Source organism: Simochromis diagramma, unplaced genomic scaffold (genome assembly GCF_900408965.1).
Source record: "Simochromis diagramma unplaced genomic scaffold, fSimDia1.1 OVJJ01000334.1, whole genome shotgun sequence".
NCBI classification, from domain to species: Eukaryota; Metazoa; Chordata; class Actinopteri; order Cichliformes; family Cichlidae; genus Simochromis; species Simochromis diagramma.
In genome coordinates, this window is record NW_024386764.1 from 1,681,910 (window position 1) to 1,707,603 (window position 25,694).

General features: G+C 41.3%; 1 protein-coding gene across 1 annotated transcript; it reads left to right on the plus strand.

Moving 5' to 3' along the window:
* The first annotated feature begins 214 nt into the window (after window positions 1–214).
* Window positions 215–23,856, plus strand: slc1a8a (solute carrier family 1 member 8a). The gene is made up of 12 exons (XM_040029812.1): window positions 215–266; window positions 352–464; window positions 10,031–10,110; window positions 11,605–11,820; window positions 14,365–14,407; window positions 14,486–14,693; window positions 17,982–18,081; window positions 19,084–19,317; window positions 19,489–19,683; window positions 19,890–20,024; window positions 20,121–20,223; window positions 21,407–23,856. The coding sequence occupies exons 1-12, from the start codon at window positions 215–217 to the stop codon at window positions 21,569–21,571; spliced, it is 1,644 nt and encodes a 547-aa protein (XP_039885746.1). The 3' UTR covers window positions 21,572–23,856.
* The last annotated feature ends 1,838 nt before the right edge of the window (window positions 23,857–25,694 follow it).

Below are 25,694 nucleotides of genomic sequence, written 5' to 3' on the forward strand. Positions count from 1 at the left end.
AACACGATTGAGTCTAGCAGCAGGACCAGATGCCAAAGGCCTGTGATATTTCCTCCACCTCTTTAAGCCTCTTAGTCCTGTAAGTCTGCCTGGCTGTCTGCAGAGCTACCTTGGTGCTGATCAGTGATCATTTAATCCTTTAGTGGAGAGGGTTGGGTCTCACAGGTTTGTCTGCCTGCCAGCCACACATATAAACACTCAGATCTTCACAGGTATGGAGGAACTTCTGTTACCGAACGTTGAGGAGGAGGTGCGCTCTGACAACAGCTCGTACGCGCCTGGAAATGCAGAGAAGACGATGGGGGACCAAATGAAGACTTTCCTCCTGAAGACAGTGAAGGGGGACCTGAGGACAGGTGAAGAATTTCTTTAAGAGGAATGGGCTGCTCACGCTGTCAGTCATCTCTGTGATCACCGGCTGCACGCTAGGCTTTATGTTGAGAGGAAGTCAGATGTCTACACAGGTACTGTTCACCTTACAGCAAACAGCATGCCATTAAACTCTCAGCTTCATATTTACATCACGTCATTATGTCGACTGGACTTCTTTCCTTCAAACATCCTGTTAGGTCACCTTCAGTGGTGCTGCCAGGAGCTCACCTTTAAGCTCGTGTATTGATACTGTCCAACACTTTTCCTGTTAATTACTTCTCTCAGCTTTCTGCTCAGTAGCTGCCTTTAAACACTCTGTTAGGATGTAAAATTTCAGCTTCTGTGTTTATATTTTCCTGTGAAGCTGAAGGTAATATTTAAAATAACCTAAAGCTTTGTGTTGATATTTTTATTTCAAATGTCTTTACGTTGCTTCGTGCCTCGATTTATTGCGATATATCTTTTTAAATTTAAATTTCAGCTTCTGTGTTGATTACTTTTTTTGGTTTGTTTGGTTGGTTTTGTTTTGTTTTCTGTTTATTTTATATATTTTTTGTGGAAATAAGTAAAAAGTATACAAAACACACAGTAGCAGAGAGGGACGGAAGAGTTACCAAATTAACAAAATACTATAACATAAAAAAAGAGGAAATAAAAAAGAAGATAAATCAAAAAACTGAAAAAAAAACTGCTGAACTTTTGATATTTTAATACAAAGGTTCGAGTCTTCTCCTCCACTTCTCCTAAACTCCAGTGGAGGAGTTCAAGTATCTCGGGGTCTTGTTCACGAGTGACGGGAGCTCGACAGACGGATTGGTGCTGCAGCTGCAGTGATGCGGACGCTGTACCGCTCCATCGTGGTGAAGAGAGAGCTGAGTGTAAAAGCAAAGTCCTCAAATTACCCATCAATCTACGTCCCTACCTTCACCAGTGGTCACGAGCTGTGGGTAGTGACCGAAAGAACGAGATTGCAGATACAAACTACATTATTTTACGACAGAAATTAAGTCTTCCATTAAATGAAATCATGTCTGTTTAATAGACTCCAGTCTGCATGTAAATGAGAAAAGCTCTGCACACAAAAGTTAGTTAAGGAGTCCCTCAGGGTTCTGTGCTGGAACCATTATTGTTTAAATGACACATATATTAAACAGGCTTCCCTTACACAATATTATTAGAAAACATACATTTTCATTGCTATGCAGATGATACTTTATCTATGAAGATACAAATGAACTAGTTGAATTGCAGGAATGTCTTAAAAACACAAAGGCCTGGATTACCTCTAATTTGCTGAATTCAGATAAAACTGGAGTTATTATATTTATAAGGCCCCAGTAACACTTTGAAGAATCTTGGAGTTGCTTATGCCCAGGACATGTCCTTTAACACACATATTAAAGTAGCATGTAGGGCTCTCTGCTATTATATCTTCTATTGTTTGTGATGTTTAGTTAGTGCATCACTCAAAGACAAACATGTTGTCTTTGAGTGATGCTGAAAACTCGCTGGTTATGCGTTTTTTATTTCTAGACTGGACTATTGTAATTCATTATTATTAAAAGCTCCTGGAAAAGTCTTTCAGTTGATCTAGAATACTGCTGTGAGTACTGACAGGGACTTCTCCCTTACTGGTTTCTCTTCCTTTGATCCCTATTTAAGCCCTATTTCACTATAACAGTGAAATGAACTGAATCAGTTTCCTTGAATTCAGTTCAGTTTTAATTAAATAGTGCCAAAAACTGTCACCTCACGACCCTTTCGCACACCTTGAATGAGATCCAGAGTTCCTTTACGAAGACTGGTGAACTTTACAGAAGACATCATTGTTGTAGGCTTCTGTGGTGGTGATCTTTCTTTTGCAGCAGCAAATGGGAGACCCACTATTAGAGAGGGAAAGATGGATGTAGGAAAATAAATCCTGATTTTAAAAACATTTCAGCATTTACATTTCAACAAGATAACTCTTTATTTACAGCCTAAGTCCCTGGAGGGGCATGAAAAGTGATAATGTGCAGCAACTATACTTCTCCAGCACTGCCAAGTTTGCTATGTTCTACAAGAAGAACCAGATTTTTAAAAAAAAGTGTGACAAACCTGATGAATAATTCACAGGGAATTTGACACAGTCGTTACTGTAAACAAGAAAGAAAAAGACAGGCTTCAGGAAAACTGAAAGTCCAGGCCAGGCTAGATCCAGAATGAAACCCACCACAAGTCCAGGCCTGAACCCAACAGAGCATCTCTGGGGAGAAATAAAGGACAGTGAAAATTGTTTTTATATGTGATTGATTAGCAACATAGTAATATAGATTGTGCTTCTTAGTTTCTAGTTCATATCAAATCTTTCTTGCTTACTGGATTATGTATCTCTTATTAAGGAGAGTGAAGGACACAGCTGAAGGTAGAAGCCAAGAAAGAGAGAAAGGTTGTCAGTTCCAGTGTTTGGATAGTTTAGTCCAGTTAGGTTTAGGTTTCTTTAATCACTGTTTTAATGAAACTAAACGTAGTAAAAATGTGACACTTGAATTTATGGTTTACATTTCACTCACATTTTCTTGTACAAACCCAGTGTTGGGGCACTCTAAGAAAAAAAAGTAATGTATTTTTAATTATTCTTTACTTTTTTAAAAGATCTGTATTATATATATTACTGAATTACTCTCAAGAATTACTCATAACAACATCCCAACAAAATTATTACATGCTCAAAGGGACTTCAAAGAAATCACTGCAGCGATTCTACTGTAGCAAAATGAAGAGGCAGAAAGGCTCGGCTTGCTTCTGTTGCCAACAGTTTGGGCTCTGTCTGCTGGCCTGAGGTCGACACACACTCAGCACTTTAGTTTTGTGTAAATGTGCTGTCTGTGCAGCTTGCAAGGAGCCCGTGTGTGTTAGTAGTATAAACGCAGTTGCTTCTGTCCTGGACGCAGCTTGCTCTTCACCATCGCGCCCTTGGCCTTTTGTGCATTGAAAGTAAAAGTAGTGTCTATGGCTTCATTTCAAAAGTTTTTTTTTCTTTGCACAGAAACTGAAGTCAGCTGGTAGCTGACAAAGGCATGATTGATGTTTCTTTCTGATCAGATCTTTCTGATCTCCTGATCTCCTGATCAGAACCTGTGTAACACAACAACAACATACTTGTAACTGTAATGTGATTATTAAATTTAATGCAGTAATGTGTTACATTACTGCATTTCCCAAATGACTCAGCTGTGACATCACTCTGGGGTGTTGCCTAGCTTCATGATCGCACAGTATCTCTGCAGATGCTTGCAAAACCCCAAATTTCTCTAACAGAAGAATGAAGTTTTTCTGTCCTTTTATGCTTTCTATATGCAGCATGCAGATAACTTAGGAAGCTTTATAACACAAGTGTCAGTATAACTGTAACTGTAATGTAATTATGGATAACAGTAACAAGTTACTTTGTAACATGTTAACCCAGCACAGGTAATGGTTCCGGTCAGCTCTGTGAAGAACTATATGAACGTTTAAAAAATAAAATGAAACAAATGTCATTTCATAACAAGATTCGTTTTTACATTGTCCAATGAGTTCTTACTGTTAAACACACCAAAGAGAGATAAAAGGGAAAACTAAAGTTTGTATCAGAAGATAATTATCCAGATATGTGTTTACATTTAAACAGCAAATCTCCTGCTGCAGAGCAAAGATGATCAAACTGTTTTGATGTCTTGGGCAAGACATTTCACCCTACCGCCTACTGGTGTTGGCCACTGATGGCGCCAGTGTCCAGCAGCCTCGCTTCTGCCCCAGTCTGCTCCAGGGCAGCTGTGGCTACAACCGTAGCTGCCTCCACCAGTGTGTGAATGTGAGAGTGAATGAATAGTGGAATTGTAAAGCGCTTTGAGGGTCTCGAAAAGCGCTACATAAGTGCAATCCATTATATTCAGAACATATATCAAATAGAATATTTCATTTTGTATTTGCAGGAGTTTGAGCATGTCTGGTTGCAAAGCTTAATGTACTAAGCATAATGAATAGCTGTTTTTACATTTCAACCTGATACTCATAGGATTACAGATAAATCGAGCACCGTGCAGTTTCAGAGATGCAGATATGCAGGATATGCAGGATATGCAGGATATGCAGTGCCACTTAATTTCAACACAACTGGTCTGTTAAGTTTCCATGTTGAGGGGAACTTTTCCAAGAAATGTAGAGGTCTCTGGCCTGTTAATTCTCTGGAGGATACACTGTAGTTGAAGAAAAACAGTGTCACAGAGCTTTAAGAGCAGCCAGTCCAAATCCACCAACGTTAATCCGTCCATGTAAGGAGTGCCTCTCATGCTCTCAGAGGGCTTCTTCTCTTTGAGCTTTTAAAAGAAACAGTTAAAACAAAGCTGTTTGTGCAGCCTCTGAACATCTTACTGTAAATATAACCAAAAAACTCTATGATAGTATAAACATAATAATAATGGCTTACTTTGATCACCGTTGGTTATTTTTATATTCAGAATACAACATGAGTTTTTTTCATTCATCTTTTTTTCATCAGTTTTTACATTTCAACACAAAATCATAGGATAAGTTCTTAAGCGATTGTTTAACAGTTACTAATTATACTCTTCTAATATAATGTTAATAAATAAAACCAACTCGGATAGAAATGTTCATCTAGAAAGATTAAAGTTACAGATGAGAAATAAAACTGTTTACATTAATTGTTGCAAGCATGAATGACACCTCTGTGTCTTGTTTCACAAATCAAACAAAGATTTTAAAGTTAACTGAGATTAACTTAATCTGAAAATGTTGATGTGATTTTAATCTCCATCACTGTCAATCTGTGTTTCTGCAGATTCAGAAAACCCAACGAAACTACTCGGTTATGTGAAGTAAAACTGTGACCTACTGTATGAGCACATGCACTTCAGAGTCTGTGTTTGTTAAAAATAGTTCCGTTTGTGTGTGAACGGTCTTTCTGAGAAGAATTGATCCCTCTCAGCTAGACTTAAGTGCCCAGCAGACTGTTCACAAAGCTCAGGGATCTGGGACTCAACAGCCGTCTGTGTGCATGGGTGTTGGACTTCCTCACTGGCAGAACTCAGGTGGTGAGGGTGGGTAGATGCGTCTCTAACAGCATCACCATCAACACAGGAGCACCTCAGGGATGTGTCCTCTCGCCACTGCTCTACTCCCTCTACACTTCAGACTGTGTGGCCACCCATGGCTCCAACACCATTGTGAAGTTTGCTGACGACACAGTGGTGTTGGGTGCCATCTCCAACAACGATGAGGCGGCCTACATGGATGAAGTGAAGAATCTGGCATCGTGGTGCCAGGACAACCACCTCCAGCTGAACGTCTGCAAGACCAAGGAGCTGGTGGTGGACTTCAGAAGGGGTCAGCACAGAGACTACAAGCCCATCATCATCAATGGAGCTCCAGTGGAGAGGGTGCAGTCCTTCAAGTATCTTGGTGTCCACATCTCCTCAGACCTGACATGGGCTGCCCACATTCAGGTCCAGACCAAAAAGGCTAGGCAGCGCCTGTATCACCTACGACAACTGAGGAAGTTCAGGGTCTCTCCAAAGATCCTCAGGATTGTCTATACAGGCGCTGTGGAGAGCATCCTCACACAGAACATGACATCGTGGTTCGGGAACAGCTGTGTGAAGGACCAAAAAGCTCTCCAGAGAGTGATCCGTACAGCAGAACGCTGCTGCAGGATTGCTCTCCCCCCGCTTCAGGACACCTACACCAGGAGATGCCGGACTAGAGCAGCGCAGATACTGAAGGACCCGTCCCATCCTGGCAACAAACTGTTCCAACTTCTGCAATCTGGTAGAAGGTTCCGCATCTTCCGGGCAAGGACAGAGAGACTCAAGAGGAGCTTCTATCCCCAAGCCATCCGGGCCCTGAACACACACACCCGCCCTCTCACATCATCTATAATTGACTGAGACAGGACTCTTCCAGACACTAAACCCAGGCACAATGTACATTTCAATTCCTTTAATTTCAAATATTTTTATATCGTCTATTCTGTAAAATAGTCAGATGTCTATTCTTATTAATGTACAGAATTCACCTGCTTGCTGCTACTACTGCACATTCACCCAATGTATATACATATATATATATATATATATATATATATATATAATGTTCTTCCTCTACCCCCCCCCCCATTTTTGCACATGTCGAGGAGCGTGTCAGGCTACATTTCACTGTGTGTTATACTTGTATAACTATGCATGTGACAAATAAAGAACCTTGAACCGATTACAGCTGCACCACTCAGTGACTCTCCTGTTCTTTCTCAGTCACGTTTATTTGTCAAACACATTTAAACACAGCTTAAGGAGACCAACATGTCAGTGATATCATAGTGGGCATGGACAAGCTGTTCTTTAAACACTCACTAATTAATTTATTTTTATTTGCCTGCCTGTATCAGAGATATATGTTGGTTTAATTAAAATACGCAAACTTGTTTCCACAAACATAAATGACAAATAAAATAATGTCAATCCTGCAAACTTATGAGAGAATACTGAAGTGAAAGACTTCTTCTTCATTTTAAGTTAAATGTACTTTATATAAATTTAGTTTTAACAGCAGTTTTATAAAAAAAAAAAAAAAACAACAGGAAAAAACATTTTGAATGAGCTGCATTTTTAGAAAGCTGAGAGTAATCACAGTATTTACATTATGTGTTATGACACAGAGATTTATTCTTGCATCTTTACATCTACCATTTAGTTTGGTCCTAAACTGAACAAAAAACGTGAAAGAAGAGAACGACAGGAACGATGCAACAAAAGCACGACTGGTCGGTGTCATATCAGCAAACACATCCAGACATCCTAACTAACAGTGACTATTTTTAGCTAGATAGAGATAATACACAAAGTGGCCAATCCATCATTCTGAAAGATAAATACACTAAATAATCATAACTAAGTAATTAGGTAACCAAGTATCAATAAAAGGCAGCACTGTGATCATAAATATTGAGGCCGATGAATTCCTTGCTGGAAGCTCCGTTTATGTGGTGCAAACTTTCACAAATCCTGACTGAATGATAAACTTCTGTCCTTTGTGTTAAATGATAGAACATGAGGCATGATGCCATATTTTAATGGATGAAAAAAGAAAGATTATTTTATTTTAATGCATATTATTGTTGTTGTTGTTGTTGTTGTTGTTGTTGTTGTTGTTGTTGTCTAAGGAAATTGGAAAGAAAAGCATCTGCACTTCTTTAAGTTGCTTGAAGATGTTTCACCTCTCATCCGAGAAGCTTCTTCAGTTCTAAGGTCAAATGGTGGAGAGTCCCAGATATAAACCCAAGCACGACATCCCGGTGCATTTCAGACCCAGCAACACACTCAGACAGAAACTGGTTCACCAAAGACAAAAACTCCTAAACACAGACTTAACAATGTGGTGTTTGCTGTACAGTACAGCGAGGAATGCCCAGACCTCTACATCGGAGAGACCAAACAGCCACTTTACAAGTGCATGGCACAACACAGAAGAGCCACCTCCACAGGACAAGACTCAGCTGTCCATCTGCATCTAGAGGTCAAAGGTCACTCTTTCGAGGATGCCAATGTTCACATTTTGGACAGAGAGGACAGATGGTTTGAAAGAGGAGTGAAAGAAGCATCTATGTCCACTGTGAGCGACCATCTTTGAACAGAGGCGGTGGCTTACGACACCAACTGTCTGCCATCTATAATCCAGTTTTGAGTTCCCTCCCCAGACGCCTTAACGCCCACTCACATCCTGGGCCATCTGACCTCAGGACATCACATGATAAGGTGGGGCCAGGTTTCACAACGAGCTCACCCGAAACCCTGGCTGATTGTGACCCACACCCAGTTTCACACCTTGGCTCATGTGATTAGAGGATCATCGGGGGGCCCTTTTGTCCCTCTTTGGGGGGAAACTCCCACTGGGTCTAAATCTGGGACTCCCCACCATTTGAACCTAGAACTGAAGAAGCTTCTCGGATGAAGGTGAAACATCTTCAAGCAACTTAAAGAAGTCCAGACGCTTTTCTTTCCAAGCTCCTTAGACTACGATGACCTGGATGACTGAGAACCTTCACAGACATGTTGTTGTTGTTGTTACTATTTGGTGTTTAAATTTAATTTGTCTATAACAGATGAGACCGAATTGAGGACCTGATGTGTTTGATTTCTGATAAAGACTCAGTCTCAAATTTTCATCAGAACCTGTTCATAAGAGCTTACAGTCAAGTCATCTTTATTTAAATAGCACATTTAAAGGACATCAAGTGTCTGCCAAAATGCTCAACAGAGGGATAATATAATCAAATACAAAGAATTGAAATCGATAAGATGAAAACATATACCATAACAGTATATAGCTCACTGGCCACTTAATTAGTTACACCTTGATAGTTCCTGTTAGGACCACTTTTTTGCTTTCAGTGCTTCATTAATTCTTTGTGGCATAGATTCAACAAGGTGCTGGAAGGTCCTCACTTCCTCAGAGATTTTGGTCCAGAGAGACATTATTAGACATTATAGCATCACAAAGTTGCTCCAGATTCGTCAGCTCTACATCCATGATTGAAATCTCATGTACCACCACATCCCGATGGTGCTCCACTGGACTGAGATCTGGTGACTGTGGAGGTCAGTCAGGCTGTGGCATGTCAATGATCCTCAGTTGGTACTAAAGCACCAAAAGTCTGACAAGAATCTGCTCACTATGACACCTCCACATCTGGTATAAGCTGTTTGTAGGCAGGTTAGAACCATGCTTTCATGCTGTTAACACCAAACTCTAATTCTACCTTCCAAATGTTGCAACAGAAATGAAGACTCATCAGACCAGGCAACATGTTTTCCAATTTTCTTTAGTGCCGTTTAGGTGAGCCTGTGTGGTTTTCAGTGTCCACTTTGCACTCTTACCTGCTGCTGTAGCTCATCTGCTTTAAGGCTTGATTCACATACTTTGGTTGTAATTAGTGGTTATTATATCTTATCATCTTCTGACCTCTGGCAGCAACGAGGCATTTTCAAACAGACAACTGCTTCTCACTGAATATTTTCTCTGTGTATCAGACAGAGTGAATGTAAGATAAATGCTTGGATTGAAAATTTGGAAACCAGGTTGTGCTGTAATTCTGTGAAAACACATTTCAGACTTGCATGCTAACATTATTTAATGGAAATATATGGAACTCCTGTCAGATTCAATTATCTAAAAACGTCATATCTTTTTAAACATGGACCCAGAGTTTCTGTGTGGACAAATGGCATGTTGTAATTATCCGTTATGTGCACTGAGTTTATGAAGTTTTCAGTGATTCAGCACGATGTGCGTCATGTTCAGCGCGTCGCCCTCTGTGGGTCTATGACCAATCTGTGGCTCTCCATAAAATCTGTCCAAAGTTTTGTTCCAACTAAAAGTTTAAGGCCATGAAACAAAACTTTAAGCTTTGTTAATCGATTTCTTTTACATTAATCTCTTGGTTAAAACTTTCAGAGAAATTCATGTGATTCAACTTATCAAATGTAAATGAATAAAATCTGTTTAAACTGTTACAAAGAGCTGGATTTAAGACCTTAAATGAACATTTTAGGTCTAACAGATTACAAATGGAAACCTTTGTTATCTTTTTTTTTTTAAGTGATTGTTTTTGTCTCTACAGGCCAAGATCTACTTCTCTTTTCCTGGTGAGCTGCTGATGAGGATGCTGAAGATGCTCATCCTTCCTCTCATCACGTCCAGGTGGGTCAAAGTACCGACACACAGTATGACAAGGAAAATCAAGGTAATCAGAACCATGAGGCTTTGCAACAGTCTGCATTCTGTAGGGTGCAGTTAGATTTCCTTAAAGTGGACTGTTTTGTATTCTTGTACTAGAGTAGCTTTGTATGATTCAAATAATCCATCCAGTCATGCACATGGGCTGTGAGAAATAGTCCCAATCAAATAATTATTTTTTATGCTGGGCCTTAGTGCAGACCCTAAGTTCATCCTCTGTCTGAAACATTGGAAATAAGCTATTTTAGCTCCTCCCCCTTGAATATAACTTTCTGCTGATAAGATGCTCCTCTCAAACGTCTTCAACCCAAAGGTTGAAGAAGCCGGTTAGTGGAGCTTCTCTGTTCACAACCATAGATGCACATTTAAGGATGCGACCTTTAGAACAGTCTGAAGCCTGAGTTTGTGGCTTGCAGGGATTACTTGTACAGAGGCTGATCTCATTATTTGAAACTCTGGCCATATGAACCCGTGAGAAGAGAAAAGCCCCCTATAGAACTCTTAGATTTAGAAGGCTGTGATGTTAAAGCTCTTGTTTTAACAAAAGCACCTTAAAGGATCATCCCACTTCATTTGAGCCTGCTGTATTTCCTGTGTGTTGTTTTTCTGCAGGTCAGCTTTGCGCTCCTCAGAGAGTGTATCTATGACGTTAAACATGAACTGTGCCAGTTGTGTTAAACTATTATTGTTGTTGTTATTATTATTACAGTTATTTCAGTTAAACATGCAGTACTTTACCTGTTTGTTAGGAACAGTCCAGTTGGCCTTCTAATTGAGACTAAATCTATCAGCAGGTGTTTGCAGTGGGGCCACATTTTTGTCGGTGTGTTACCACATATGTTTCCTCACCCACATTACTAAAGAAAATCCATAAATTATGCGTATAAAAATATCAAACAAAGGCATGTTAACAGCATATTTATTTGGAAAGTTTTGCCTCGAGATACTGATTCTGACACTTATGACACTTATAAGATAAATCAAAGTCCAGTCCAATGACAGGACTCGTGGACTTTATTCATATGAGTGATTTAAAGATTCTCCTCCATAAATTTTCAACTAGAAGGGTAAATCCTCTAAAAGAAAAACATGGATAGCTCCACATATTTGACTTGACACAGACTTTCACGGCCGTCCTCAAACAACCTCAGTGTGATTTGTGTCTCCTCCCAGCATCAAATCTACGCAATAAGACCACCCACAAAAATAACTGTGTCCATGGCTTTCTATCAGTAACATTTCAGTCTTTTCTTAAGTAGTAAGTACAGAGTAGTTTTCTAACAGCAGAAGAGGATTCTGCTGTTAGATATGTCCCCAAACTGGTTTTAAAACAAATAGTCTGAAGAAGCAGCGATCTGTTATAGATTTTCTTATTCAGTACCTCTCAGTCAGCACTATGGTGCAGTTGTGTATCCTCTCTGTTGATGGATCCCCCTCTGTCCTTGCCTTGCTGTGCAGTTTAATGTCGGGTCTATCATCGATGGAGTCGAAGGCATGTTGCCGAATGGGTGTCCTCACCGTCACATACTACCTCTGGACCACCTTCATCGCCGTAGTGGTCGGCATCTTTCTCGTGATCATCATCAAACCAGGTGTGGGCACAGAGATGGAGAGCAACCGGCTGGGTGGCGGGCCTGTCATGACCTCGGCTGATGCCCTCCTCGACCTCATCAGGTGTGACAGGTCAAAAGTCAGCTGGAGACTCTGGAAGGGTCCCTGCCAGTTATCTGTGTGGTGATAATTGTTCTCTGTGTTTGAAAGAGCAAACTGTAAAAGAAAAAGTGAAAGTAAATGCTAAAAAAAAGGAAGGAAGGAAGAGGACCCCAATGCAGGACTTGTGACACAGGCTGAACCTAAAACACAGCTTTTATTAGCTGGCAACTGACTGGTTAATAAAACACAATGACAGAGCAGGGCAGGAGCAAACTGAGAAACTAGGTCTAGTGGAGAAACATGCAGACAGATGAGCACACAGCATAAGGGATAAGAGAGGACACAGAGAGACGGGACGGACACAGGGACAAAACTGGGGAGACAGAAAAAGGATCAATAAATCAGGAATCATGAAACTGACAGCACAAAAGCCAAGGTCATCGTAAGTCCAGGAATGTGAAAATAACACTATAACCAGAAGACTATAATGCACAGAATACAGAACAAAAATACTGTTATGGCAAATGCAGATGGACGCAGGGAGCAGAGTTGCGGTGAAGACAGTTTATTTACAGTGATGAGGAGGTTTTACAAGTATGTACAATAGCGTATGAATGGGGACGCGGAGCCAGGACGTGCAGGTGACGGAAACACACACAGGTAGTGCCCTCGATTTGGTACTGTTTATAAACCTCCAGACGGAAACAAACCAGACGAGGCGAAATCCTGGGGAGGAAACAAAACTCCTGACAGTCACCAGAAATAATCCAACGGCTCCAGCAGGCAGGGGCAGAATTACAGACTCCAAAAACGTCAATACTCCGACACTAGTCTTCTGTCGGGAACACTTCTGAAGAATGCAGCTGACGAGTAACAGGTGTGCCAGGTTCAGTGACTCAAACACCACATAACCAGAACCCAACTCCTAACAAATACAAGATTATCAAAAATACAAACGCTGTATTCAGTGTGCTGAATCTCATTCTGTTTTGCTGTGTAGTTCGTAAAAAGTTTCACACTTAACTTGGAGAATGTGCAGAAACTAAATGTGCCAGGATTTTTCTCTAAACAACAACAAAATTTCCATGAACCTCGGTTGTGCTGCTTTGGAGGAAAACACATCAAAAGGATAATTCTGGTTTATTTCACTTTGGTACATGTCCTGTAATTGTGCTTGTTGCATCTCTGTGGCCTCTGTGAGATTCAGGGAAATGAGAATTGGTGCACAGCAGCATAGAAACGTGCACACAGCTTTACAGTTTGTTTTGGGTATTAGAGATCACCGTCCGGATGCACATCCACTCTGACCTGTTCAGCTGAACTGAGGTCAACAAAACGTAGAAAACCAACACACACTCTCTCTTCTTCTCTCACACACACAAATCCAATTAGAGTGCAGGGCTGATCAGTATATTTTTAGTAATCCTGCAGGGATAAGTGATAGATTAACCAAGTCAGTGGCTGTGCATGATCTCTGCTGCGGCACGTTGGCAGACCAAGCTCTCGTGCCATGTTTGAAAGTCACTCCCATGTTGGAAGGATTCGTTGGATTGTTTACCTCCTGAGGTGATGAACCCCTCCCAGCAAAGGGTGCAGACAGTCATCCTATAGAGGATAAACATGGAAACACTCACATGTTGTAAACATTCATGAGTCATCTGGTGATAACAGTTGTCAGCCTACATGTGCTGCCTCTTCTCTCATTAGTGTGGCTGAAATATTGAGTTGGATACATTTTGTTGTATGTTTTCACCATATTTATGAACTATTTAATAACAGCATAATTTAGCTAGTATAAAACATCGACATCTACAGCTTTTCTGTATTTCTAAGTATCTGATCAGGTATATCAGAGTTTTCAAAAAAAAAAAAATCAGCTTTCCCAGTTGTGATTGCCTCATAGATGTTCCTGTGAATGCTGTTTCCTAGAGTTACATCCATCCATCCATCCATCCAGTCATTTGCTGTAACTTATCCAGGTCCAGACTTTCCTCTCCCCACCCCCTAATTTATCGCAAAGGCATTTCCAGGCACTTACTAATATACAACCACTTATCCAAATCAGCCACCAGCAAGGTTATTCTACCTCACAGATAGCTGCAAACTTCTCAAAGGATGATGGCGTCTGACCTCGGTAATTGCAAACTAAAGAAGTACTTGAAACCAGATTTGAAGTATGGTAAGCATGGTGATGAAAGATTACTGAAAGATTGATGAAAGATTGATGAAAGATTGATGAAAGATTACTTGTTTTATTTCTATCAGAAATAATAGCTTATAGGGAGAAAATGGAGGATTATTCATAGCTGATTTAAATCCCTGGAATTATGTCTTGGGGTGCAAAAAGTCCCAGGTCTGAATCCTGGATGAGCCCCCAATATGTAGAAGAGCCACCCAAGTCGTGCTGCTAAATAAAATTTATTCCAAAATAAAAAATTAATAAGAACAAAAACGTACAACATGGAGGAATCTTAGGCTCCTCCTATGCAGAAGAGGCAGCGGGTGGGAGGAGTTTGTTTGTTTGTTTGTTTGTTTAAAGCTAACGATGTAATTTGTTTATCACAGAAACATGGTTCCTTCCAATCTAATTGAGGCCACATTTCAACAGGTAAGAAAACAGAATCGTGTTGTTTCTTTAATGCTACAAGCTTGAATCCTGTGACTAAATATGATTTTCTTTCTTCAGTACAAAACAGACCTGATTCCCATCTTCAAAGTCCCAACCAAAACAATTCAGCCCAACTTTGTCTATGTGATCCCTGATGACAATGACCCCAAAGGGCGCATGGTGTACCTCGAGCTGACTCCTCCTCCAGATGTCATATACAAGACAAGTCCAGGCAGCAGCCAGCAGATGAATGTCCTTGGCATCGTTATCTTCTCTGCAACTATGGGTGAGTGGGATCGGGGTTGCTAACATCGTAAATTTTGAAACCTCATCATTAGCGTTTTAACTGCCAACATGTTGGTTTTTGTAACCAGAAATGACCTGTTCATTTCTTTTTGGACTCCACTAGAATATTGTTTGAATTATTGACAGTTAAAAATAATCTTTATTCATACTTCTATAGTGTAGCCCCTAAGTTCATCCACCTTGTGAAACAAGCTTTTCCTGCTGTGAGGCCCTTTAACTCTTTTCTGCTTGAAAGCCTACTAAGAGTAACCCTTGAATCTTTTTTCTAAACTGAGCAGTTTCTGTCATATCTCAGGCACAGAAGCCTGAGATATGACAGAAACTGCTATTTTGTTATATAACAAAATAATGTTATAAGATATTCTCTTTATATGACATTATATGGGTCCCAGAACTGAAAAAAAAACTGTCTGAAACTGAATAATCAGAGCACGGTGAAATCTATTCTTTTGGCTTGGAGAGATTACTTCTTTTATAATATGTGCATGAGCACGAGCAAGTGTGACAGACAATAAGGAAAACACAATAGTTCCACTTTCAGGTTGTGTGATGAACCAGTCAAGACCAATTTTTCTTAATTTAGATTAGATCAAATCAAATCAAATCACTTTTATTGTCACATCACATGTGCAGGTACACTGGTACAGTACATGTGAGTGAAATTCTTGTGTGCGAGCTTCACAAGCAACAGAGTTGTACAAAAATACAATAACGTAAAACAAGCAAAATATAAGAATGGCTAAATCTGAGACTAATAAATATATGTATAATATATAATAGTACTGGATGTGTATACTAAATATGTTTTTCTACGTGTGCGTGTGTGTGTGTGTGTGTACATATTTTACAAATTAAATAGAGTAAACAATAAAATAAAATGTATAAAAAATATATAAAAAATATACAGAGTTGGTGGCACGGTGGTTAGCACTGTTGCCACACAGCAAGAAGGTCCTGAGTTCAATTCCACCATCATTGTGGGGATAGGTTAACTGGATAATCCAAATTGCCACTAGGTGTGAATGTGCGAGTGAATGTGAGCACGAATGGTTGTCTGTCCCTGTGTGTTAGCCCTGCGACAGACTGGCGACCTGTCCAGGGTGTACCCCGCCTCTCGCCCTATGACAGCTGGGATAGGCTCCAGCGCCCCCCGCGACCCTGAAAAGGATAAGCAGAAGTGAATGGATGGATATACAGAGTTGGTTGAGACGTGCAAAACAGTGGCATTAATGTACAGTATGGAGTGCATAATGTTGAAGTTCCAGTAGTGGAGGTGGGTGTCTTATGAAGTGTTCAGCAGTCTGATGGCCTGGTGGAAGAAGCTGTCTCTCAGTCTGCTGGTACGGGACCGGATGCTGCAGAACCTCCTTCCTGAGGGAAGCAGTCTGAACAGTTTCTGGCTGGGGTGACTGGAGTCCTTGATGATCCTTCCCGGTTTCCTCAGGCAGCGCTTCCTGTAGATGTCCTGGAGGGAGGGAAGCTCACCTCCAATTATCCGTTCAGAGCACCGCACTACTCTCTGGAGAGCTTTGCGGTTGTAGGCGGTGCTGTTGGCGTACCAGGTGGTGATGCATCCGGTGAGGATGCTCTCAATGGCACAGTGATAGAAGGTCCTGAGGATGCGGGGGCTCATGCCGAATCTTTTCAGTCTCCTGAGAAAGAAGAGGCGCTGCTGCGCCTTCTTCACTGTTTTGTTTGTGTGTACTGACCACGTAAGATCCTCAGCCAGATGTACACCAAGGAAGCGGAAGCTGCTCACTCTCTCCACAGCAGCGCCGTTGATGGTGATGGGGGTGTAGATAGATTAGATAAAACTTTATTAATCTCGGGTGGGTTCCTCCGGGAAATTCGGTTTCCAATAGCACAGCACAGAGTACAGAGGTACAGAATTCCAATATACACACTTATCTCGCATTCCCGACTAAATGGGTGAATTGCAGGAGCTTTGGAATAATAATAATTGGTGTGTTTTTAGCCAAACGGCCCACTGCATTCACACATGTGGAGGCAGCTACGGTTGTAGCCACGGCTGCCCTGGGACAGACTGACAGAAGCGAGACTGCCATATCGCACCAGTAGGCGGTAGGGTAAAGTGTCTTTGCCCAAGGACACAACGACCAGGACAGAGAGTACGGGGATCGAACTGGCGACCTTCCCGGTTACAGATGCGCTTCCCAACCCCCTGAGCCACAGTCGCCCCATTAACACAAAGTATTGCACAGTGAAAGGGCACTATAGCTTGGTTGTCCCCCCTCCTTTGTCCTCCTGTCTCCCCTCCCTCTCCCCTCCAGAGAGGAGTTAAACAGTCTGATGGCGTGTGGGACAAAGGAGTTTTTAAGTCTGTTAGTTCTTGTTTTTGGGAGAAGCAACCTGTCACTGAACAGACTCCTCTGGTTGTTAATGGCCGTGTGCAGAGGATGCCCAGCATTGTTCATAATGTCCAGCAGTTTCTTTAGTGTCCTCTTCTCTGCCACTGTCACCAGAGTGTCCAGCTTCATGCCGACCACAGAGCCAGCCTTCCTGATCAGTTTCTCCAGCCTGGATGAGTCCTTCTTTGCTGTGCTGCTCCCCCAGCACACCACAGCATAGAAAAGGACTCCAGCAACCACTGACTGGTAAAACATCCTCAGGAGCTTCCTGCAGATGTTAAAAGACCTCAGCCTCCTGAGGAAGTACAGTCGGCTTTGGGCTTTTTTATACAGGTGCTCTGTGTTGCATGACCAGTCCAGTTTGTTGTCCACCCACAGCCCGAGGTACTTGTACTTGTTGACCACCTCCACCTCCTCCCCCTCTATCTGAACCGGCAGTAGACCTTCTCTGGACCTCCCGAAGTCCACAACCAGATCCTTAGTCTTTGAGGTGTTGAGTTGCAGGTGGTTTGTGTGACTCAATGTGACGAAGTTCCTCACCACACTGCTGTACTCCTCTTTCCGATCATCCCAGATACACCCCATGATGGCCGTGTCGTCTGCAAACTTCTGAATGTGGCATAATTCAGAGTTGGTGTGTCATAGTGCCAGGAAGGGGTGAAGCGAGGGAGGTAGGAGAGTGGGGAGAGGGCTCTGTAGGTAAAGGTGAGGGTGGGGGGGTTGTGTGCTGGTCAAACCTGTTGAAGAAGTTGTTGAGTTCGTTTGCCTTCTCCACAGTCTGTGATGGTTTTCCCACCATTCCAGACCTCCCTCATTTATGGGCAAAGTCTGTGATAACATTTACAGAGCTGAAGCTTGCATAGAAACGCAAGCATAATCAGTGTTTATGTGTGCTGCAGGTTTGTTGCTGGGCAGGATGGGAGAGCGAGGAGTCCCACTGATCAATGTCTGTCAGTGCATCAACGAGTGTGTCATGAAGATCATCAACGCTGCTGTTTGGTGAGATGAAAACTCAGAGTACAGTCATACAGCTAGGGGTCTGTTTACCCCCACAATAACTTCAAATTGACAATCAAAGACAAACTGATGTGCAGACTCTCAGTTTGATTTTGAGGGGTTGAACAATGCCATGCAGAGCCTATGTTACAATTGCAGCTTTCTACACCTGTGTTTGAATCAAAAGTGCATGGTTGGCTTTGTAAATGAGCCATGAAAGCTTGTAGTGATTGATTCATTTGACTTTACTGGTATTCACATTACTGAAAATGAATCTCACTATCCCAACAAAGGTGAGCTTAATTAAACTAAACCACAAAAACAAATCCCACTGGGTGGAAAATAGTCACAACAACACGCATTGTGTATATTTTCTTTATTATATTCTTAACTAGCTGTGTTTTTGTGTTCATATGTGTCAACTGTCAAGACAAATACCAAATACGAGGAGATTTAAAACTGTAGCAAGGCTTTAAAACCTTAACGCTCAACACAAACAGATGCAGCTCTACAGGTTTTATTCTGTATGCATGTATACACCTAAGTCTGAATCAACCCTCAAAGAATGCTACTGTTGGTGAGAGCACCCGTAACCAGAACCATTCTCACCCAACATAACAGGACTTCTAAGGAATGATCAAAAAATGGGAGAAGAACAGTCACGAGGTTCCTGAGAAGATGATCTTAAATGGGAGAGGCTGTTTTTTTTCTACATTTTTTAAATTGAAAAATATTTTGTGAGTTATTTTAATATGGTAACTCTTTCTTGCAAAACCGATCAAATTTTCTAAAATAATGCTCCGTGGACTTCAAGAAATCTATGTTCATAATTCTAAATAAACTAATGATATCTGAACTCCACTCAAGAACAAGGCATATATGAAAAATATGTGAAATGAACATGAAAGGAAAGAAATGTAAAACATTTAAGTTTTGCCTTAAGCTTCAGAGACAAACTTCACGTTTAGCTCTTATAGGATTCATAATGATGTTCTGTTCTTCCAGGTATTTTCCATTTGGGATTATCTTTTTGGTGGCGGGGAAGATCCTGGACATGCAGGATCCGAGCACACTGGGGAAGAAGTTGGGCTGGTACGGCGTTACTGTGCTCACCGGGCTCTTTGTTCATGGACTTGTCCTCCTTCCTCTCTTCTACTTCCTTCTCACCAGGAAGAACCCCTTCAGCTACATCCGTGGCCTCCTGCAGGCCTTGGTCATCGCCCTGGCAACCTCCTCCAGGTCAGGCCTACTTTAACCTGCTTCCTACGCTTCAGTTAGTTAGTCCTGGAAAGGTTCATAGCAAATATGCTAAACCCTAACTGAGCAAAACAGATTCCCTACTTCAGGAGTGAAGATACGAAACAGAATATGGGCCTATTAATCTTTTGTTTGAATGCCACCTGTCCACAGCTCTGCCACACTGCCTATCACCATGAAGTGTTTGTTGGAAAACTGTCATGTGGACCGGCAGATCGCTCGTTTTGTTCTCCCAGTGGGTGCCACTATCAACATGGATGGCACAGCTCTCTATGAGGCAGTGGCAGCCATCTTTATTGCTCAGGTTAATGACTATGAGCTGGACTTTGGCCAATTGGTCACCATCAGGTAAAATGAGACAAACAGTTACTTTCACTTTATCTGTATAGAACCAGTCTGTGTGCATGGGAGACACAGATTATACTCTCCTGTGTAGCCAGTGGAGCCTTTTAAAACTTTATGAAAATACATAATAAACATTGAAGAAGCCTGCTGTCTGCTCATTTTCTTTCAGTTTTGATCTCTAACTCTCCTCATGTCTCCCCGTCTTCCAGTATCACAGCTACAGCCGCCAGCATTGGAGCAGCTGGGATTCCTCAGGCTGGTCTGGTTACCATGGTAATCGTACTCACATCAGTAGGCCTGCCACCAGATGACATCACACTAATCGTAGCCATTGATTGGATCCTGTAAGTGCTGATTATGGAAAATCACAGGTTTCAAAGGATGGAATCAGTCCTTGGTGAGGTGGTCTTGTGGCATTTTGTCTTTCCTTCTCTCTGCAGTGACAGGTTTCGTACCATGATCAACGTTCTTGGTGACGCCCTTGCAGCAGGAATCATTGCGCACCTCTGTCAGAAAGACTTTCCCCTGAGCACAGCAGGAAAGGTAAAAACATGATCGATTACACCTGGTAGTTTCTATTTGCCAGCATGAAAGGATTTGCTTGACAGCACTCTTTGAATTGACCGATGCTATGAACAATGGCAAAGTATCACTCCTCTTGGAAGAATTTGTCAGTCCAGTGAGTGCTGTCCAGCAAAAACTACAAATCATGTTTATCATGTGAGAAGTGTATAGACCTTGGCCTTGTCAAGTCAAAAGACGCTGTCGAACATTCAGCACCTCTTATTAAAGTATTTAAGTGATCATATGTACATATATCAGGCTGGGCCTGTTTCTTCTTGTACTGGCCTAATGTTAGAGATAATCCAAGGCTGAAAGATGGATGCTGTACAAGGACAGTTCAAAGAATTAACAGAAAGCCCAAAATGACCATGAAATTTGTTCCTGTGATTAGCGGATGTAAACCTTTGACCACAACTGTACATTAGTATGATCCTGTTTCTAAAAAAGATTAATTTAAAAAGAAATGCTGTGTAATAGGGTAATATAACAGAACGTAGTGATGTGCAAACTGTTTAGAGTTTGTTTTGAATAGAAAATACTTAAAATCTCCCAACAACAAATTCACTCAAATCAGCAGATTCAAAAACATTTGTGTCTCATCGTTGTATTTATGGGACTTTTACCTTTATTAGAGGGTTTAGGCCATGTTCCATTTATATGACTGTCTTTATATGACCAACCTTACTGACCACATATCTCTGTATGTACCTGATGACTATAAACCTGAGCCTGTGACCTGTTACTTCATTCATGTCTATGGACATAATACGATTACAGCAGTAGGTGTGTTCAGATTGGACCAACAACTACAAAGGATTAAAGCTCCTACTGTCATCCTGAGCCTCAGACTAGCTCCTCCCATATCTACTGAACTCAGTGCTCCATGTTGCCAGGAAGAACAGTCTGTTAATAGCACACCAGAAGCTGTTTCTGTCAACTTACCAGCACTGATCAACCTTTCTTGAGTTGTTTTGTTGCTTCAAACACCTCTTTGTGAGAAGGCAGATGTTCTTTTCTGTGTTCTGAATGAAGTTGAAGTTAGTTAATCTAGATTAGCAATGAAACTCAAAGCAGGGGTTAACTGGTTGTAGCTAGTTTGCTGATTAAGCATGCTGATCTTGCTGCAGTAAGAGGCTAACATGTTTTTGCACTTCATCTGCAGCCTGTGCCGTCCTACGGGACACAGACTCCGCACAAAAACTCCAACACGGTCGATGTGCCAATGACGGAGATGCACACACACAAAGACTGCACGTTCGATTTGACGGGTGACTCGGTGAGCCAGATGAATGCACACACAGTCTACTACAACATCTGCCAGGTGTGAATGGAGAGAGTGGAGCAACTCACCTTGCAAAGGTCCAACTGGGTCTGTGAGACCTCATAGTGCCATCTGAACAGGATTGTTAAGAAGAGATTAATTCTATACAGGAACCTCCTTCTTGGTGTCAGCTTGATTAAGCTAACTTGAGGTGGAGGTGGCCAAAACTGGACTGCTTATTTCGGAGCTTCTCTTGCTCATTAAGGACAAGAAATGTGTGAGGTAACACATTTCAGCAGCCTCTATTGTTCTCATTTTCAGCACTCCAGCAACCCCTCAACTCATCTGTTGTCTCAAAAAAGCTCCTGTCTCTTTCAGGCCTGGGCATAAGCCCACGTTCATCTGATTAGGCACTTTCTGGAAGCCTGCAGAGGGGCAGCACCCAGTGCTCATGAACAGCACAGAGCAGTCTGAAGCTGGCACTTTTTGTTCACTGGGATTACTTTTACATTTAATAACATCAGAGACTGCAGCAGTGAATGCAGGACAGAAAACAAGAAAAAGCAGATAGGGTCCTTTTAAAAGAAGCCCTCCAGCTACAGGAATTGCAGGCTTTATTGCATCAGCTTATTTTGGTCCACTGTGGCTGAAATAAATGGGTTTGTGTTGCTGTGCTGATCATAGCCACCATGTGGTTAGAATGACTGGGTGTCACATGTCACGAATTAAAGCCACCTAAATGTCAAACTATTGTTTTTATTATTATTGTTTGTAACTGCAGGTAAAATGAGTTTTCCTTTCAGGAGAAGTTCGTTTTATTCTGGTTTCATATAAGAAATCCAATTCCTGATGTTGCCAGTGGAAACATGGAGCTGTTTCCACTGGCAAGACACTGGACTGTGATCCGATTGGCTGATGCTCAGTGCACACACTGGGTGAAGGGTTAAAGTGTAATGAACGAATTCAAGTGCTCTTCATCTTGTAGAGTCAACCTTCTTCTGATTCCTTTGTATACAGTAGCATGCTGGCATGCGTTCTCACTGACTTCATGCAAAGTCGAGGTGCATTATTTTCTTCTTTTTGTTTTTTTGTTTTTTCACTTGAATATTACAAAGGTAAACAAAGTGCTGTGTGGATTTGTGGAATTTTGTCGATGACAGTTGCAGCTAATGTGAACAGATTTTAATTTAATTCTGGGTCTACTAAACATTCAGAATTGGTTACTTTCAGTGATTTATCAGGAGCCTCTGGAGCCACAAAACCAACTTTCTGTTAAGGCCAGGAGATCTGAAGAGCACACCACAAATAAGTGCTCTCAATTTACTAATTCACTTGTAAGGATTACTGAAAGGAGCTATGCATAATCTATAGCAAAATCAGCATTATGGGGCTCAAGTTTGTGCATAGCTGATGCTCACACTCCATCCTCAGTGACAAAACATAGTTGACAAGGCTTTTCTGAACCACTAAGATGTACTGTATGTGCTATATGTCTTCTATGTAATACAACAACTCATGTCATCTGAGTTGGCGTGATGAAGATACCAATACTGGCTACGTGCTGAGTGACGTCATGCTTATGTAGCTCAAGATGCAACCAACAGTTGCAAGGGAAAAATTTGGATGTCAGCTACAAATTGAAAGGTTGGTAGTTGGATCTCCATCTGCTCCAGTCAATATGTCAAATATCCTTGGGCAAGTTGCTCTCTGATGCATCCATCGGAGTATGAATGTGTGGCAGATAGAAAGCATTTACATAGAAAAAGCATAGAAAAAGTGCTTGTGTGAATCGGTGTGAATGGATAAAATAGGTCACGAAGAGGGTGCTGTACCAAAAGCCTCCTTGTGATGGCTTTGGTTGCTAGCAGACTACCCATAGTTTGTTACCCATAGTTTGTTACCCATAGTTTGCATGTAAGACATGAGATTATATGCAAACACTCAAAAGCTACTCACCAGATGGTAGTCAAACTGTAAAAACTGCAACACAAGGCAGAAATGGAGAATAACTGCCTTTAACGTAAAAGTTACGTCTCAGCACAACAATCAACACGTTTCAAAACACCCAACTCTATAAAATACATATGTCTATATTAAATTACAAGCACAACAATAAGTAACTGGTATGTAGAAATTGGTATTCTGAGAGCACAACGTTGTCAGTTGCATGTTGTGTTTGTTGTTGTGTTTATCTTCACAATAATATTTCCAGGTCCGAATGTCAAAAATTCATCAATCTAAACAATATGGATCCCTGGAAATTCTGACACAATAATAGTGTTATTAATGGTTTCTAATTATGTACTTTTCTAACCTTCCCAGTACTTCTTAGCTGTGTATATTACCTTGAGTTTGGGAGTCTGTACTGAAAATAAAAATAGAATGAAATATTGACTATTTATCTTCAGGGCTAAAAGTGAGAAGGAGAAATTAAAGGAAAGATTAAAGACTTGTATGCTGCATGAATTGATGTTCAGTGGTTGAGATACAGCTCTTTAAACTGCTTGAAGTGCCCCTGAATGTCTCTGTTTTAAAGTAGCTTTTTGTTTGTTTGTTTGTTTGTTTGTTTGTTTGTTTGTTTGTTTGTTTGAGTTAAATGTGATAATGTAGACCTGCCTTAATCTACAGTTGTGGTAAGAAGTTACATACAATACATCATAGGGATAAATCCAGCACCAGTAACTTAAGGAACTAAGTTAGTACATGTATATACAGTATTGATTCTATATATAAACATCGAGGCCAGGGGTGGGCAATCTCAGTCCACGAGGGCCGGTGTCCTGCAGGTTTTAGATCTCACCTTGGGTCAACACACCTGAATCACATGATTAGTTCGTTACCAGGCCTCTGGAGAACTTCAGGACATGTTGAGGAGCTAATTTAGCCATTTAAATCAGCTGTGTTGGTTCGAGGACACATCTAAAACCTGCAGGAACACCGGCCCTCATGGACTGAGATTGCCCACCCCTGATCTAGACCCAATTATGATTTTTTTTAAGTCATTAAAGGCGTATAATGTTCAATTATTCCACTCTGGGAAAAGAACAGCACTAAAAACCATTAAAAGCTCAGTGTTACCATGGCAATAATGCCCATGGTGAGTGAATGTAAACTTCAGACCACAACTGTAAATACTGTTAACCTCAACGTTCTTCTGCCAACACACACCATCAGCCCAACAAACGCTAGCATTTTCAACTTTTACTGAAGTTTTACTGAAATTTTGTCTTCATCAAAATGCATCTTGTTGTATGACACTTGTGTGTTTTTATATGGTGTGTTATTTGTCATTTATGTTTGCTTTTTTTTTAAAATAAATACATGTTAATATATACATAAATTCTTTTTCATGAAGATATTTCTGTACATATGTCAAAGTGAGTCAAAAATATCCTGCAATGAATGGAAAGCCAGAACTTCCAAACTTGCAGAACTTGACCTCCATCCATCTTTTTTGACTTGTTCAGGATCAGGTTACAGGGACAGCGTCCTAGCAGAGCGAGTGCAGCCTCAGAGTGCATGGGGCCGTTATAGCTATGGCGCTGAAAGTCCAGTGATGTCATTTGTATGTAACACAAACAACACAGCAAATGAAAACATTGAGAAGGTGCTATACCTGCTGCTGAACGTGGTAAACGTGTGCACTTACATGTTGCTTTGTGTGAAGCCATTTCTCTCCTGTGCTTTCAAAAAGGGCAGTTTTGATTTTTGTGAAGCAGCTGCTCCTTCGTGCCACTGAGTGACCCATCGGCAGTATGCAGTCTGTTGACGTCACATTTTCAGTGGCACGCTTCACTTGGAACCCAGAGCAGTAGGTACTAAAAAGGTACCTGGTACCAGGTGCTACCAAATAATGGAAAGCCCTAAAAAAAGAATTGAGTCACGCCGGGCCCAGTAGGTACTAGTAGAAAAGGGCTATAGAAAGGCCAGCCACCCTTTGAAGAAAACTCATCTCCACCTTTTAGTATCTACAATGTCCTTCCTCCAGTCACTACCCACAACTTGTGACCGTAGGTGAGCGTAGGGACACAATTACCTTTTATTTTGTTCATAAAAATTATAAACTTGGTGACGAAGGGCAGCCGTGGCAGAGTCCTACCCTAACCCTAACCCAATACTTATTGTCCAACTTATTGTTGACAATGCGGCCCAAGCTCTTGCAATGGTTGTACTCCGACTAAATGGCTTG

Bases quoted from the DNA above. Each gene is read 5' to 3' on its own strand.
- slc1a8a (XM_040029812.1), top strand. From the start codon at position 215: ATGGAGGAACTTCTGTTACCGAACGTTGAGGAGGAGGTGCGCTCTGAC. The intron at 14,408-14,485 runs GTAAGAAAACAG...TTCTTTCTTCAG, and splicing joins TTGAGGCCACATTTCAACAG to TACAAAACAGACCTGATTCC. The intron at 14,694-17,981 runs GTGAGTGGGATC...TGTGTGCTGCAG, and splicing joins TATCTTCTCTGCAACTATGG to GTTTGTTGCTGGGCAGGATG.